This window comes from Dipteris shenzhenensis, chromosome 4 (assembly GCF_047967505.1).
Source record: "Dipteris shenzhenensis isolate YYH24624 ecotype China chromosome 4, Dip_SZ_1.0, whole genome shotgun sequence".
NCBI classification, from domain to species: Eukaryota; Viridiplantae; Streptophyta; class Polypodiopsida; order Gleicheniales; family Dipteridaceae; genus Dipteris; species Dipteris shenzhenensis.
The window spans coordinates 15710505-15728016 of record NC_141599.1 but is presented as its reverse complement, the minus strand read 5'-3'; the positions used below and the strand labels follow the sequence as shown (position 1 = coordinate 15728016).

At 42.1% G+C, this 17512-nt stretch overlaps 1 protein-coding gene across 1 annotated transcript; it reads right to left on the bottom strand.

Annotated features, from left to right (window-relative positions):
* Nucleotides 1-10324: 10324 nt before the first annotated feature.
* Nucleotides 10325-13174, bottom strand: LOC147902514 (aspartic proteinase nepenthesin-1-like). The gene is made up of 2 exons (XM_087373886.1): nt 12986-13174; nt 10325-12262 (listed from the first exon to the last, which is right to left on the bottom strand). Exons 1-2 carry the CDS (start codon nt 13172-13174, stop codon nt 10712-10714), a joined length of 1740 nt encoding a protein of 579 aa, XP_087230012.1. The 3' UTR covers nt 10325-10711.
* Between the last annotated feature and the right edge of the window lie 4338 nt (nt 13175-17512).

Here is a 17512-nt window from a genome sequence, read left to right as displayed (position 1 = left end):
TTTTGCTGAGAGAGGCCATCCATCCCATTTTATCCCAAATCTACTACCTCTTTTATCTAGATAATCGGAGATCATCAATGTTCTTCGTCGACTATCACCATCGGATGCATGTCCAATAATTGGACCAACCGTGGTCTTTAGCTTCTCATTCCATAAGTTTAAAATAGCATCCCATTGCTTGCGGACAAAACTTGCATCAAATCGGCCGCAAGTGCAATGAAGTGCAAGAACCAAGCGTGGGAGTGCATCATGCAATGGATTGGCAAGAAAAACTCTTGCACGTCCACCAATGACACAATTTTGAAATGCATCAATAATCTGATCATGCATGTGGTCATGCACTCATGATCATCTACTTTATATACATCAAAACCCACAAGCATGTCATCCTTTGGATTCCACCTACAAGCAATAATAAGCACAAGTATGTAAGATCATATGCAATCCTCTTGCATTCAAAAACAAGATTTAGATTATGAAAATAATTTAGAGAAAAAGGAGGTTACCTTATCCGCTTCTTTATTGCAGTTTCATCTTCCACTATGATGAAGGGAATCCTTGACATGATTCCATGCTTTTCTTTTTCTTTTTCATAAATTTCAGTGATTGCATCAAAAAGATATCCATGTATACCAGGTACAAACTGAGTAGCAAGTCTTTGCCCTCGCTTTGTCATTGATAAAGAAGGTCCATTGAGGTTGGAACTCAAGAAGTCATGTAACCTTGGACCTCCCCACATCCTTGCAACCTCAAATATTGCCTTTGTGTTCTCACTATATCTTTGTCCAGCACTTGACTTGATTATGTTTGTGGCAACATCTTGTAGAAAGTCCCATAAGGCAACTTTACCACCAAACTTTTCCAATCTATGGGCTTCGATTATGTTGTTGCAAAATCGTTTTACATCCTTTCGATTGAGAGACTCTATGCTAGCTTCTCTTAAAGTGTGGACTCTTACTGAAAGAATGGCAACCTGAGACTTTGTCCACCATAGTTGCTTAGAAAGGTCTCTTACTCGTCTTTTAGCAAAAAGAGTTGCATTTCTAAGCTCACTCTTTGTAAGATAATCTAGCCTTCTTCCACAACCGGTACCCCTATCTCCTCTCTTATTCTCAACCTTCTCTTCTCTATACAATCTCATTCTAAAGTCAGCAAGTTTAACTATCCCCTTGCAATGGTGGCATGTAAAGCCTTCAAATGGTTGCCCATCTTGTGAAATGCGTATGCAACTTATGTGACGAAAGCATCCATCCACATGAATATCAGTACATCCATTATTTAATGTCGCCTTAACATGACGCTCTATAAACCAATACTTCCCACCACATTGATCATCTAAGAAAGGCTTTACCTTGACATACTTGTTACCTACTTTGACCTCATGGCTCCAAAGGCCCCAACATAGCAAGTCAAAATTTACAAAAGAAGATTCATTTTCTCTATTAAAACTTGAATCAACAGAGAAAGCACTCGTACTTGGGCTTCTAGTTTTTGTTGAAACCAAAAAGTTACTAAGAGATCTTTGCTTTGGATCATGCTCCTTCCTCGCAAGCCAGTGAGTGCTAGCTCACCTGATCTCCGGGAGTCTATTTTTAGGGACTTACATAACCTTTTAGGACACCCTCCTAGTCTTGCGAAGTTATACGGGTATATGATGGGTACTCTGAACACCCCCCAAAATTCGGCACTACAGACTCCAAACCACCCCACATCAGCTGAGATTACCCCAATGGAGTCAAAACAACCCAGCCGGCTACACAGCACGGGCCCATCTCCCATGCCGTCTTAGGCCCCTTCCCCCATGCCGTCTTTGTGAAGATAGTGGGAGAGAGGGAAGGAGTCTCACTTGCGGCTTTCTCACATGCACAATGGGGGAATACACACAAAGGTGGAGGCTGAAAACAGTTTTCCTCTTCTTAGTTGTGAAAGCCAAAAGAACTCTAGCACAAAGAAAATAGAAGAACCCTATATGTGGGTCTCAAACCAAACTCAACTAACTAAGGTGGCTTACTAACTGAGCCACAAACTAGAGTAGATAAGGCTAGCTGTCATCCAGCTATTATTCGTGGGCGGTGTACCAACCGCATCTCCAGCTAACAAGTTGGTGACATAAATGCACAACATTCACCCTGGCATATTGCGAGTGGAGCTCGATATCTCAACACTCCCCCTCGAGCTCAATCCCAATTCTTTCACACCAAGCAGGTCTCTAAACTTGCGCAGCTTCTCTGCGCCCAATGCTTTCGTAAATATGTCAGCTACCTGATCCTCTGTGCTGACATAAACTAGATCAATAAGACCTAGTAAAACCTTCTCCCGCACATAGTGATAATGCACCTCAATGTGCTTTGTTCTAGCATGAAAGACTGGGTTCTTTGCCAAGTGTATACTGCTCATGTTGTCACAATAAATGACAACTGGCCCATCTGTAGACTGATGCATATCATAAAGTAGCTTATGCAACCAAGCTACCTCACATGTAGCCATTGCTGCACCCCTGTACTCAGCCTCTATGCTCGACAAGGCAACTGTAGGCTGTTTCTTGCTGCTCCAAGTGACTGCAGCACTCCCAAAAGAGAACACATATCCACTGGTAGATCGTCTATCAGAAATACTACCAGCCCAATCAGCATCAGTGTATCCATGCAACTGTATCTGAACCCCAGCCTCATAAACTAGTCCATACTGCAATGTGGACTTCACATACCTGAGTATGCGTCTAGCCGCATCCAAATGCGGTTTCCTTGGAGCCTGCATAAACTGACTTACCAACCCAACAGCATAGCTCAAATCTGGCCTGGTAATAGTCATGTAAATCAAACTTCCTACTATGTGTCTGTACATAGTAGGGTCTTCCAGAAGCTCACCTGCATCTGCGCTCAGCTTCACATTCTGCTCCAGAGGAACTAAAATAGGCTTACAGCCTGTCATCCCATATTTGGACAGCATGTCCAATCCATACTGCCTCTGCAAGAGCTGTATCCCACTTGGTGATCTAATCACCTCAATGCCCAAGAAATAATGCAGCTCTCCCAAATCCTTCATCTCAAACTTCTGCCTCAATAGCATTTTCACATGAAGGATATCTTCATCACTATCACCTGTGATGATCAAATCGTCAACATAAATGACCAGCAGCATAATCCCTTTCTCTGTTTTTCTCACATAGAGTGAGAAATCTGCCTTGGAAATCTGAAAGCCAATAGTGACAAGATACTGTCCTATCTTGTCAGACCATGCTCTAGGTGCTTGCTTCAAGCCATACAAGGCTTTCTTCAACCTGCAAACAAACTCAGGATGAATAGCATGAACATAACCTGCTGGCTACTCCATGAAGACCTCTTCTTGCAAATCACCATGCAAGAAGGCATTCTTTACATCCATTTGATGTAAAGACCATCCCTTTGATGCAGCCATAGCAATGGCTGCTCTTACGGTTGCCATCCTTGCAACCGGGCTGAAATTTTCTTCATAATCAATGCCATATGTTTGTGCATACCCCTTGACAACTAATCTTGCCTTGTATCTATTCACAGAACCATCTGCATTGTGCTTGATCTTATAAACCCACTAACAGCCAATTGCATTCTTGTCTTTAGGCAAAGGCATCCAAGGCATCCATTTCTTCATCCATAACTTTCTCCCATTTTTCATTTCCCATGTAGCATTTGCATCCAAGGCATCCATTTCTTCATCCATGGCTTTCTCCCATTTTTCATTTCCCATGGCTTGCTCAAAAGAAGTGGGTTCTGGTTCCTGTATCACTTTGACCATATAGGCATAGTGAATGGCTGTAAATCCATCATATTTCAGCCTATCCATAGGATACCTAACCCTGGTAGACCTGCGCAAAATAGGCTCACTTCCAGGTGCTCTCAAAACATCCCTGGTCTTCCATACTCTAGGTGTAACAAGAGAAGGAATACCCAACTCATCATCAATGCTCTGTTCTGAGCCACTGGATTCAGCATCCACATAAGAGTGACCTGCATTCACATCAAACATGGGCTAATCTACCTTGTCTTTTCCTTTTCGTGATACCTGCATACCACTCTCTACATTGCTTTGAGGAGATTCTCCTGATCTCAATCTGCCTGTCCATGGCGAAGTATGTGAACCACTACTAGACGACACTGCAGGTCCACTGATATTTTGTGATTGCTGCTGTGAATTCTGTGCAGCATTACCATTTTGTGCATCTACATCAATCATCACATTTACTGGTTTATACCAGCTGCTCATCTCATCAAAAACAACATCTCTACTCACTGTAAACTTACGAGTAGAAGGGTTATAGCATCTATACCCTTTCTGCTGCAGAGAATAACCAATAAAGATGCACTTCTCAGCTTTTGGATCCAACTTGGACCTCAACTCATCTGGCACATGGACATAGGCAATGCAACCAAAAATTTCCAAATGAGAAATATCTAGTTTCCTACCAGTATACATCTCCTTTGGCATCATGCCATGTATTGCTGCAGTGGGAGTCCTGTTCATTATATAAACTGCTGTAGCAACTGCTTCAGCCCAATAATAATTTGGTAGATCTTTTTCATTTAGCATAGCCCAAGATACCTCTCCAATATGCCTATTTTTCCTTTCTGCAATTCCATTTTGCTATGGGGTATGACTGCATGAATATTGGTGCTTTATGCCATGCTCCTGCAAGAACCTTGCAAACTCATTTGAGAGGTACTCTCCCCCTCCATCTGACCTTAGGCATTTTATTTGCAGGCGTGTTTCTTTTTCAACCATAGCTTTAAAAGCTTTGAAGTGCCCAAACACTTCACTTTTCTTTTTGATAAAATACACCCAAAGTTTTCTGCTGAAGTCATCAATAAATGTGACAAAATAGTGACAGCCTCCAATAGATGCAGCTTTAGTAGTCCACACATCAGAGTGGATTAATTCCAATGGCTTTTTACTCTCTTGAACATGCCTAGGAAAAGGTTTCCTTGCCTGTTTCCCAAATTGACAGGCTTCACAAACCTTGTGCATTTTTGCAACCTTGAATTTAGGCAATCCTGCAATAATATTTTGGGCTTGCATTGATTTAAGTCGCTGTATATTAACATGACCAATGCGTTTGTGCCAGATATCAATATCTGCAACTACACCGGTCCCATGTGCAAACATTGCTGCACTCAATTCACGCATGTCCGCATCCAACGTAAACATCCTGCCCTTCTTCTTTCCTTTTGCTATCAAGCGATCGTTATTTTTCATATCCTCAACAAAGCATCCATGAGGATTAAATCTAACCTGCAAGCCCTGCTCAACCATTTGACCAACAGAAACCAGGTTCTTGGTGATGTTCGGGACATGAAATACATCGGACAGGTATTTCTTTTTCCCATCCTGCATGGACAAAGGAATTTTACCAATCTGCACAATAGGATGTGCAGTATCATCACCAGTCTCCACAAATCCTAGCTTTTCCATTTTCCTTGCATCTTGCATCCATTCTGCATGACCTGTCATGTGGTTTGACACACCTGAGTCAACATACCACACATCATTTTGTTCTTCTGCACTTGTCACAGAATTGGTCATATGCTGCACCATAAATAGATGCTCATTTCTGTCATCACCCTGCCTACTAGAAGATGCATAATTGCCTTGCTACAATTTTCCATTCATAATGTCATTCTTCTTTTTGTAGCAGTCCTTAGCCATATGACCCATTTTACCACAATAGTAGCATTCAACATTACTGTTTTCATTTTGGCCTCTCTACCATCCACCACGGCCTCTTTGGCTCCCCCTGCCTCTAGAGTTACCACGTCCTCCTGCATAGGACTGGTTTTCTTGCGTTTGCTGCATATTCTGATTTCTACCAGATCGGCCTCCTCTACCTCTGCCTCTACCTCTACCAACATTTGAGTAGAAGACAGTTTCTTTTGAAGTTCCTGCTGAAGAAGATGCACCCCCATTTCTCTGCTCTTTAGAAATTAGAAGAGCAAACAACTCTTCAAAATCAGGAAATTTTTCACGGACGGCAATGGATGTCCGGAACCGTGCATACTCCTTTCCTAGACCATTCAAGGTCACAGAAACTAGATCATCATCTTCCATTGGCGACCCAATGGAAGCAAGTGCATCTGCAATTTTCTTCACTTTCATGTGGTAGTCATTTATGCTCAAATTTTCTCTCTGCACATTGTGCAACTCCTGTTTGAGTTGCATTTTCCTGGCTTGCGTATTTGTGCTGTACATTTTTGCCAAAGTATCCCATGCCTCCTTTGGCGTACTTGCATCCTGAATATGCACAATCATGGAGTCCGAAATACTGATAGACAGCCAATACATAACTTTCCTGGCTCTCTCATGCCATCATTTAGATGCCTGCATTTCCTATTGACTGGGAACATTAGGAAGAACAGGTTCTTCTTCATTTCCTGTAATGAACTCCCAATAGCCTTTTCCCATCAAGAAATTCGTCATTCTAAACTTCCATGCCTGGAAGTTGTTCTTGTCAAGCTTTTCAGTGACAATCTGTGAAAGAGAATCAGATGCCATTACAGAACAATGCAAAATATTCTGTCACTGCAAAGAACACAGTTTTTGCCTCACACAGGTAGATCTGCAAAACTGACGAAAGTGGTATTTCACCACAGAGTCACTTCCTAGTGACGATTTTGCATCAACAGGCAACAAGCATGAATCTGCAACTCCCAATATCTCTGCACACATCCATACGATACAATTTCTGTGGCAACTTTTCACCGACTAGCCGCGCAGTGGTCGCACAGCCAAAACAGGGCCTTTTTCTGAGTGCCTGCGAAGAACTTCCGCCTTCAAAACGGGCCCCGAAATGGCCTCGAATCAGAAAAATAAAGTCACTCAGGACTTCGCCCTGTCCCGCAGCCTATACTGCGCTCTCGCCACACCGCGAAGGGCGTCTCAATCTGAGACAATGCACTCTTGCACTTCTGGCTGTGCTACCTGCAAAGATTTGCTCCCAAACTCGAAAAAGGAAAGCAACACTGGTCCTCTTACCAGGACACCACGAACTTGGCTTGCTTTCTTGAGCTCCTTACCACGAACAAGGCTCTGATACCATGTGAAGATAGTGGGAGAGAGGGAAGGAGTCTCACTTGCGGCTTTCTCACATGCACAATGAGGGAATACACACAAAGATGGAGGCTGAAAACAGTTTTCCTCTTCTTAGTTGTGAAAGCCAAAAGAACTCTAGTACAAAGAAAATAGAAGAACCCTATATGTGGGTCTCAAACCAAACTCAACTAACTAAGGTGGCTTACTAACTGAGCCACAAACTAGAGTAGATAAGGCTAGTTGTCATCCAGCTATTATTCGTGGGCGGTGTACCAACCGCATCTCCAGCTAACAAGTCGGTGACATAAATGCACAACAGTCACCCTGGCATATCGCGAGTGGAGCTCGATATCTCAACAGTCTTATGCCCATTCTGCCATGCCATCTTATGCCCCTTCCCCTATGCCGTCAAGAGGTCCTTCTGTCTCACAGAGCCATCGGCATACTCCTGTGCAGTCGAGACTCGATTCTCCAGCTACGAGTGGTCCACGTAGTCCCGTGCAATATCCAGCTATGAGTGGCCAGCCTACTAGCTCGACACGACATGGTAGCAGGTGTAGTAGCAGGGAGAGCGGTGGGGGATGCATGGCACAGTGCTTTGGGAGGGGTGGTGGTGGGGACGATGATGATTCAGATGATTTAGACGTGCCTCCGGGTGATGGTACCATATTCTATGACATCACTTAGATAGGAAGCATCTTGATGGATGCATGGGGGAAGGACATCATGGCCTTCATGTGCTCTATAATTGCTAACAGTTACAGAGATTTCTTTATCCACTACAAAGACCAACCAAAGAGGTTGGCTGATGAGACCCTCGCTGTTGTTTGCTCTAGGTATCCTTAACCCCCCAATCGTCAGTTCACAGATAAATGGGCCAAGTCAAAGATTGTTATGATACTTGGCAATAAAAGATCTTTGCTTAAGAGGCAGGCACTAGCAGAGCTTGCCAAGCTCGAGGGAGGTCAACCACCAAGGGGCCCGCCACACACCACTCACAAGCGTGAGTGGAAGAAACCAATGAACTCAGCAAGGGAGGACCCCAGTCTACAGCACATGGAGGCACGAAGGATCCAGATGGAGCAATATGGAAGTGTGCATTTTGGAGCAGGGTGTGTTGATTCATGGAAGGCCCAATTTGGAAGTATCGATCCCAAATTATATTGCTTATGTAGTTTATTAGGAGGTTGTTTCTTTGTACTAACCCCTCCGCAAATTGTGTCATCTTGCAGCTTGATATCGTGGGCAGATACCCTACTCGTGTCGAGACAGCCTACCACCGCCACCATCGCAAAGGAGATACATGGAGGCACTTCTATCATGATGGGTTGATTCCTGAGGAGCAGTATATCCAAGCTACTGGAGCGGCCCCCGAGGTATTAAATAATGTCAATATTATAAGTAAAGATTTGATTTTTCATACATTGATATATGTTGTCCCTTGTTTACAGGTCCCTGCACAAGAAGACGAGGAAGAAGAGGAGGAAGGAGGCAGAGAAGGGAGCGCAGAAGGGAGCCGAGAAGGGAGTGTGGAAGGGAGCAAGGATTAGTCGTAGAAGTAGTGCTAGCTACTCTTTTTTGTACTTAAAGCCACTGGCTTGGCTTCGTGCCTCTTGTATATACACTCCTCTTATTTTTTGTACTTGAAGCCACATAACGTGGCTTAGCTTCGTGCTATATGTACATACAAGCACTTTTTGAGCTTTCAATTTTATTTCGTTTTGGAGTTGTAATGTTTTATTTGGAATTGTAATTAAAATGCGGTTGGCTGTAAGAATTGAATTACACAATGTGGAAATGGGATTCTTGTAACTATATAGCATACACAACATACACAGCATTCTGTAAATTTAAAAAAATATATTATATAGTGCGTCTATCAGTGCGTCTATAAACACATCTATATATGCGTATGTCTGTTTGAGAAGCATTTATTTGTGCATCTATAAACGCGTCTATAAGAACGTTTATAAATGCGTCTATACACGCATTTAACGATGCGTATGTGTGTTTTTAAATTTTTTAGCGGAGCGTCTATTTACGCATCTAGATGCGCATCTATATGTGCGTCTGTCTGCTATATAGACGCACTGTTAGACGTAGGTCTCTAAACGCAAAAATAGACACGCTCGTAAGTTTCTTTTTAAGTTCAGTAAACGCATCTATGTGCGCGTCTATGGGTGCTTTGTCTTGTTGTGTACTTTTATATATCAAATGATTAAAAATATAGAACAAATGATTTTTGTGCTCTTGGGAGTTAGAGTATACTTGCTTTACATTTTTTTGACTACTAGTATTAGTATAGCCATATTTGATGGAAATGGATCCATATGTTGTAGATCCCCCACCTTCTCTTCTATGGCTAGCTTCTCCTCTTTTTGCTATGACTCTATGCCCACCTTCTCTCCCCCCCACCCTTGTTCTCATGTAGCCACATTGGGTTGCTTTCTCTCCATTGTTTGCTCGCTCTTACATGTACAATCTTTGTCCTTTAACTATCTTATGATTCACTACTGTTGTTTCTTTCTCAACTATTTGCCATGGGTGCCTCTCCTAATTATATTTAATATAGTGGTTGCACTATGTTTGTGGTGTGAGCATGTTTGTTTTGGCTTTGTTACATGGCTTCTTCACGTGGCCTCGTTCACTTAGCTATATTGTCCCCTTTTGCTTGCATTAGCTCTTTCAATCTCTTTTTGTGTGTGTGTGTGTGTGTGTGTGTGAGAGAGAGAGAGAGAGAGAGAGAGAGATGTATATTTGGGCCTAATTGTTTCAGTGGTGTGTTTGCATGTGTGTTTTTTTATCAATGCTATTATTTTCTTTAGCTTTTGATGTGTGTAGTTACTATTGTATGTGTTATAATTAGAGAGGATTGGTTATGTGTGCCTATAAAATTTTGGTTGCTCTTTGGACCCGATTTAAAAGGAATTTCTAGAAAGGTTGTAGTGTAATTATTGGTGAAGGCCCCTCTCCATTTGTTAACTACACCTTTTTTGGGAGAATCTTAGGGGTATGGGGACCCCAAATGCTACAAGAAAATGCGTTCACACAAAATGGAATAAAGTAAGTGTGGGAGACCAATCAAATAAATCTATTTTACTTTTTGTTGTGGAGCAAGAATTTGTTACTCGTACATAGTGACGTGCTCAAACCAAATGACGTCTAACCTTGTGAGATTTCCTTCGTCCCCGTCCTGCGTGGAAACTTGGAGATCCCTAAATCAACAACGAAGGAGTATTGTGCCCTCTCCGCAAACATGATAAATGGTTCCCATTGCTAGTGAAAGAACTGCCTAAGAACAATGGCCATTGGCATTTATACAAAGATTTTGAATTTTCAATCTAGAACGCACGATCCTGTTTTGGACGTTTGTAGAATAAGCTTATGCTCCGCGTGAAACTCGGAGGATAAAAGTTTTTACAAGGCCACACACAAACGGTAGACCAGAATTGTCCTCAGATATTCTAAATACCCGAATATCTGAATACCCGCCCTGAATCAGGACGTGAATTCTGGACTTACCGATGCGAAGTCTAATGTATGAGGCAAGATGCAATCTCATGATTGAGGATTGAATCGAGCTGGAAACTCGGGCTGTCATATACGACAGAAGCTAGGGAATGAAGAAAGTTTACTTATCTCTAGACTCGCGCTATAGTGTCAATATCAACAATAGCGAGGGAAAGATCCAAACTAAGCGTGTGAAAGACTGCCATGAGTTGAAGGAGTTCCCCTCACTACATTGGGTGGGAGCAAAGCCAACTCTAGAATTGCCCAAATCATATTCAACCAGGAAATTCTGTTGCTGATAATTCCCGAAGAAATTCTTGGCGCCAGACTCCTTCCCTGCATTGCTGAAAGCCATGCAGTAGTAATTGTATGTAGAATCGTTGTCAACGTGGAGGAAGAGATGATCTGTCTGAAGGTCAATATCAACCGGACCAGCAAAGTGAAGTGTTACTTTCGGAGCAGTCGGGGCATTCTGCTGGGATAAGGGGACTTGGTAACACAAGTAAGTAGAATCAGCCGGTCTTTTAGACCTGTGCACGGAGGGATCTATCGCAGCGACGAACGCGTCGGCAACTGCGGTGTATGCTATGTCTACAAAGCTCGTTAAGATGGTTCCTGAATCGATGACCGTTCCTCCATCTCCTGAGACAATCTCAAAGGCGGAGCTGGGGATATCTAGGAGATTACCGTTCACGCTGACTCCAGTCATGTTCAGATAGTAAAATTGGGAAAGAAACGGAGTTTGTATGAGGGGAGTATATTGTAGCTTCGGAGACGAACTGCTGCTTTTCCCAAAAGTTAAGTAACCGGTGGACTGAAGGTTGTGCACACGATCAGGAAGACAGTAGGAGAATACATCGACTCGCAGTTGAGTAGGTATGGAGAAATTGCCTCGATTGAGCCCCATCAAGCCCGAACCATTGAATGACTCCGCTCGAACCGTATTATTGGATCCACATCCAAAAACAGTCTCCGGCCGTTGAAACGGTGATCCATTGGTAGTCGGGATGGTCAGGGTCTCTGTCGAAAGCAAACCTATGCTGTAGCTGTTATCTCGGTAAGTGACGCCATAAACGCACTGGTCGGTCGTGGAGCACGCCACGGCAACGCTTGCATCGCCGATGCAGGCATTACACGCTAATGCCTTGTAGGACGACGATTGAGCTGGATCGAAGATGGGATCGCGGGTCTGCGTCCCGCATTGCAAGCAGGGCTCGCACTGCACCCACAACAATTCGCTTCCTGTATCAATGATAACGGCTATCTCCTTGGCGGGGGAACCCAGCTGCAAGACGGCAAAGTATTGACCGAAGGGTTCATTGGGGGTGATGAGTTGGCTACGGAGGTTGGCTGGAGGGGAGGAGGAATTCTGTGCGGCGTCAAGCGTAAGTCGACGATCCAGGGCGGGGAGGAGCGGGGGAGTAATGTGGTGGAAGACGGGGAAGCTGGCAGTCGTATCGGAATTTCGGAGGAGTTGGAGCTGGGGGAGGGCAAGAAGGCTGGAAGCTAGAGAAGGGAGGAGGAGGAGGAGGAGTAGGGAGGAGGAGGAGGAGGAGGAGGAGGAGGGAAGCTGGGGCGTGCGGCATGGTGGGTGAGAGCCAGGGCAGGTGCGATGCAGATGAGGGAAGATGGAAGGAGGGATGCTGGGTATAAGAGGAGGGGAGGGGAGCAGTCGGTTGACCGTGGGGAGTTGCTTGGAAGGAGAGAGAGACGAAGAGAGAGAGAGGGAGAGAGAGAGAGAGAGAAGAGTAGATCAGGATTGAGCGGTTCAACAGGACTTTGGCAAAGCGCGTTGCTATAGGAAGTTGCGTGAGAGAACTCTACTTGATAGATTGCTAGACGAATCGTGAAAGTAACGTGAATCGAGGTCGATGGAAGGATTGCTTCAGATAATGAGACCGGTAGATTTCGAAATGCAGCGAGGTGAAATGAAGCTGTGCATGGTTCTTGGTTGTAGTCTCGACTTTCATTCTCGTTTGGATACCATGTTTGAAATCAATCTGTGCATGGTAATAGGTATGATTCAGAAGTTTTATACTTTGTCGTCTTCTAGTTCTTCTCGTTATTATTTCTTCATTTTTGGATGGATGAGACTGCCCAATGCCCACGTTCCCCCGCTATTTCCACACGGCGAGAGCAAAATCTAATCCCTTGGAGATTCTTCTCAGCAAGCATATTTTAGTACCTCCACCGCCTCCCTATCAATCAGTCAACCATGGCTGCCGCTCGGACGCTACCTCCCCAACGCACTTCACGGTCTCCTGTCACCCGTCGCACCAACTATGGTATCACCATCCATCCACACACGCCTCTGCTCGTTCCAATCAGTGCTACATCGATGATCAGAAAGGGTTAATTGGGGAAGTAAGGCTTGCTCTTCGTTGAGTAGATTGTGGACAGTGGATTTCGTTGTAACTTGCTCCAATGCTTCCTTCCTCGCAGTGCTGGGAATGCGAGAGCCAGCATTAATCACAGCAAAGAGTGCATAACATGTATATAGTATTACAGTATAAATAACTTTACGAGCTTCCCCACTGTTCACACTTAAGCAGCTCAAATTCGATTTACGAGATCGACATCTGTAGGCCATCAGGGAGATAGTCATCGCGCCAAACAGAGAGCGACAATTCGTTCGATACCGCCAAGGCTGGTGCACGCTGGGTTCACACACATCCGCACCGGTGGACAAGTTGAAAAAAAGTCTCTCCTCCCATAGAAGCCCATGAAAGTGCAAAGTCACTCCTCCAATGAAATTCAGAAGCCCATCAAAGTGCATTTCACACACGGGCGTTCGGCATCCCAAGCTTGCCCCTGCGCTGTGTCCGCCTCACTCCGCCAATCAAAAAATGATTCATGCGATAAAATCACCTCTTAAACCATTGACTAGATTCAAACACGTGATCGCGTAGTGACCAGGCAACCTTACCACCAAGCCACTTATAATAGAGCGTATAGCTCACATTAAATAGCTATATTTCTATCCATCCGGTCGTGTGTGAAATGAAGATGGGATGGGTGCCCATTCCATGCGGAGGGCCACTCCTTGGGAAGGGTTCAGCCATCCGTGGATGTGTGTGAACCCTGCCTTAGATCACGTCCTTTCAACGCATCTATATCGACACTCTCACTAACGTTGAGGTTGCATTGGGAGGATCTTATAATAACTTTTATTCATAATAACATTATTCTGCCTAGCTTAGTTTTCCACGTCTTTTGGAGCATATTCATAGTCTCAATTGAAATTCCCAATGAGTGTTCACAAGAGACATTTTTAGAGGGAGAAGGATTGAAACTCTTTTATGAATTGCTACATGTAAATTTCAAAAATCAATTAAACTATTGCCATTAACACCTATTTCATTAATTTTGGACTCTTGCACTGTCCAAATTCATTTTGTGAGATAATTTTGGATAAAACATTTCAAAAAAAGAGGCTCTTATAAAACAAAACATTGAGTCAAAAAGGAAGATTTTAAAAAATCAAATTAGAAAAAATGACGTGAGATGTTATTAAAACTAGAGTACATTAAAAATAGAGTACATCACATTGTTAAAAGAGACAAAAAGTAAGATTTTAAAAAATCAAATTAGAAAAAATGGCATGACATGTTATGAAAACTAGAGTACATTTCAAAAAGAGCACATCACATTTGTAAAGAAGTAGATCATATTACTCAAAGAAGTATAGTGTTAAAAAACACCTTAATACAGTCTCTCTTACATCATCTTAACATCACATTTGTACAAGAAGTAGATCATATTACTCAAAGCCATATGGTGTCAAAAAACACCTTAATACAAAGCCATATGGTGTCAAAAAACACCTTAATATAGTCTCTCTTATCTAAGTCTAGAAGATCTCATCATTGGTCTCTCTTATGTTCTCAACAACCCAATCTTTCACTGCCTCCACAGCTGTATCCTCAACATAATTACATGCGAAGAAGAAATTTAAGCAATCACAAATTGTTTCTTTATAATTTCTCTGAGAGGCTCTTATTGTTCTCTCGGCATCCACATCAAATCGCCCATGACGAGAGCTGCGATAACGCAGGTTACTTAAGAAGTCTAATAGATCTTGTCGTGCTTTTATCATACGTCTTAAAAGTCTTTCACTCTCTGCTATCTTGAGAGTCTCCTCCCTCTCTGCGTGCCTTTGTGCAGCAAATTCCTCTCTCTCCATGTGTGTCAAAGGAGAACCTTGTCGAATTCTGGCCTCTCTCTGTGCTCCTTGATCAACAATCCATTCTTTGAGATTGTTAATTCCGAACTCCACGTCTTCGACAATGCCAAGGACATCCATGGGTGGGGAGATGATAAAGAAAGGGAGATGGACTACGATGCAAGAAAGAAGAGAGTGTCTGCGGAAGGACTACGATGGAAGAATACAAGTTAATGAGAAGCACTAGGATGGATGAAAGAAGAGAGTGTTTGTGGAAGAACTAGGATAGAAGAATACTTGGTTATTAGGATGGATGAAAGAAGACTCTGAGAGTGTTTGCGGAAGGACTAGGATAGAAGAATACAAGTACTCAGAAGGACTAGGATGTAAGAAATAAGAGAGTGTTTCTGGAAGGACTAGGATGGAAGAATACAAGTGCACTAAGGCACGATGTGTTCACTATGATAAGGATAAGGGTTGGAATAAAGTGAGAGGCACGATGTGTTCACTATGATAAGGATAAGGGTTGAAATAAAGCGAGTGGAGATTGAATGCTCTACTTTAAGTGAGTGGAGATGATAAGGATAAGGGTTGGAATAAAGTGAGAGAAGCATTGCGAATGCTCTACTTTAAGTGAGTGGAGACTGTCCAACTGAATAAAATTCTCATCACACATTCATATCATAAAATTGTGTGCATAAAGAAATATATTACAAATATTACATCATCACATATTCATATCAAAATTCTCATCACACAGGGATTTATTTCCAAATAATCACATCATCACACATTCATATCATAAAATTGTGTGCATGAAGAAATATATTACAAATATTACATCATCACATATTCATATCAAAATTCTCATCACACAGGGATTTATTTCCAAATAATCACATCATCACACATTCATATCATAAAATTGTGTGCATGAAGAAATATATTACAAATATTACATCATCACATATTCATATCAAAATTCTCATCACACAGGGATTTATTTCCAAATAATCACATCATCACACATTCATATCATAAAATTATGTGCATGAAGAAATATATTACAAATATTACATCATCACATATTCATATCAAAATTCTCATCACACAAGGATTTATTTCCAAATAATCACATCATCACACATTCATATCATAAAATTATGTGCATGAAGAAATATATTACAAATATTACATCATCACATATTCATATCAAAATTCTCATCACACAAGGATTTATTTCCAAATAATCACATCATCACACATTCATATCATAAAATTGTGTGCATGAAGAAATATATTACAAATATTACATCATCACATATTCATATCAAAATTCTCATCACACAAGGATTTATTTCCAAATAATCACATCATCACACATTCATATCATAAAATTGTGTGCATAAAGAAATTATATAAATATCATCAGATTATGCCACTTAAGTAATAAGTCACAAATTGATGTATAATCAACAAAAACTACAAACACAACATCATACATGCATCACAACTCTTGTGATGCTTCTAGTGGAGACTGTGGCAACTCTTCTGATGCTTCCAATGGAGGCTATGGTGCTGTAGATGTACACTCGGTCTCTACTTCTTTTGTAGTATGTAGTGCTTTCGGAGTAGACTCAGTATCCTCTTCCTTAAATGCAAGCGGAGGCGGTGGCAACTCTTCTGATGCTTCCTGTGGAGGCTGTGGTGCTGTAGGTGTACACTGGGTCTCTACTTCTTCTGTAGTGTGCAGTGCTTTCATAGTAGACTCAGTATCCTCTTCCTTAAAGGGAAGCTCTGATATTGCTTCAGTTGCATGTTGTATTCTAATGGCAGCAATTAGGTCTCGAATGATTTCAGCCCAAAACAATTGTATATCCTCCTCTGAATATTTGAGCTCCAAAGAGTCTTCCGATGAGATCTGTGGCTTAAGTGAGAAAATTTCTTTGAAAATCAACATGCAGTTGTAGGCAACTCTCCACCCACAACTATGCCCATCTTCCTGCTCTACTACTAAATGCTTTTGGAAGTCTACCGAGTCTTTGTACTGTCCTGTTTCTCTGATAGCAAATACCAACTTCTCAATCGACCTGCTCATCGTGACATATTAAAAAAACTTAGTGTGTTTATCACATAAGGTACATAATATAGAAGTAACAATAGATTAATAGAATACTTACGTTTGCACTGAGCCATGAAAGCCTGCAATCGAGTTAACAAACCAATAATAGTTGTCTTCAAGGTCCCAAACCACCAGACTCCAATGTTCCCTACACGAATAATTAAGAACCATTATTATTTAACACAATGTTGCCATTATAAGATGAAAATAAAGGTTGCCATGATACTTACATCTCATGATATGCCATAAATAGGACTCGCACGCCATGTAAATGTAAAGGCTGTAACAATTTACAAACATCGGCTATTGTCTTTCTGCTATCGCTAAGTATAGGAGAAAGGAGGGAATCCAACATATACACACGATTTTGTACGACTCTACCAAATCGTGAGATAACTATACTGCACCAACAAATAAATGAATATTAGCTTATTAGATTTAATCAAAATATTGAATTATCAAGTAGAGAAAAAGTTTGTATCAAACCTGAGAATGGCCATCATAACGTTGTTATTGACCTCATTTGAAGCTCTAGAGAGAATTGAAATCTCCTCTCCCCCAAATTCAAGATACTGAGGTCTATGTTGAATCATAACCCTAACATTAAAAGAGCTTCCCAATTCTTCTAATGAAGCCATGTTTGTAGAGTTGAGGTCTTC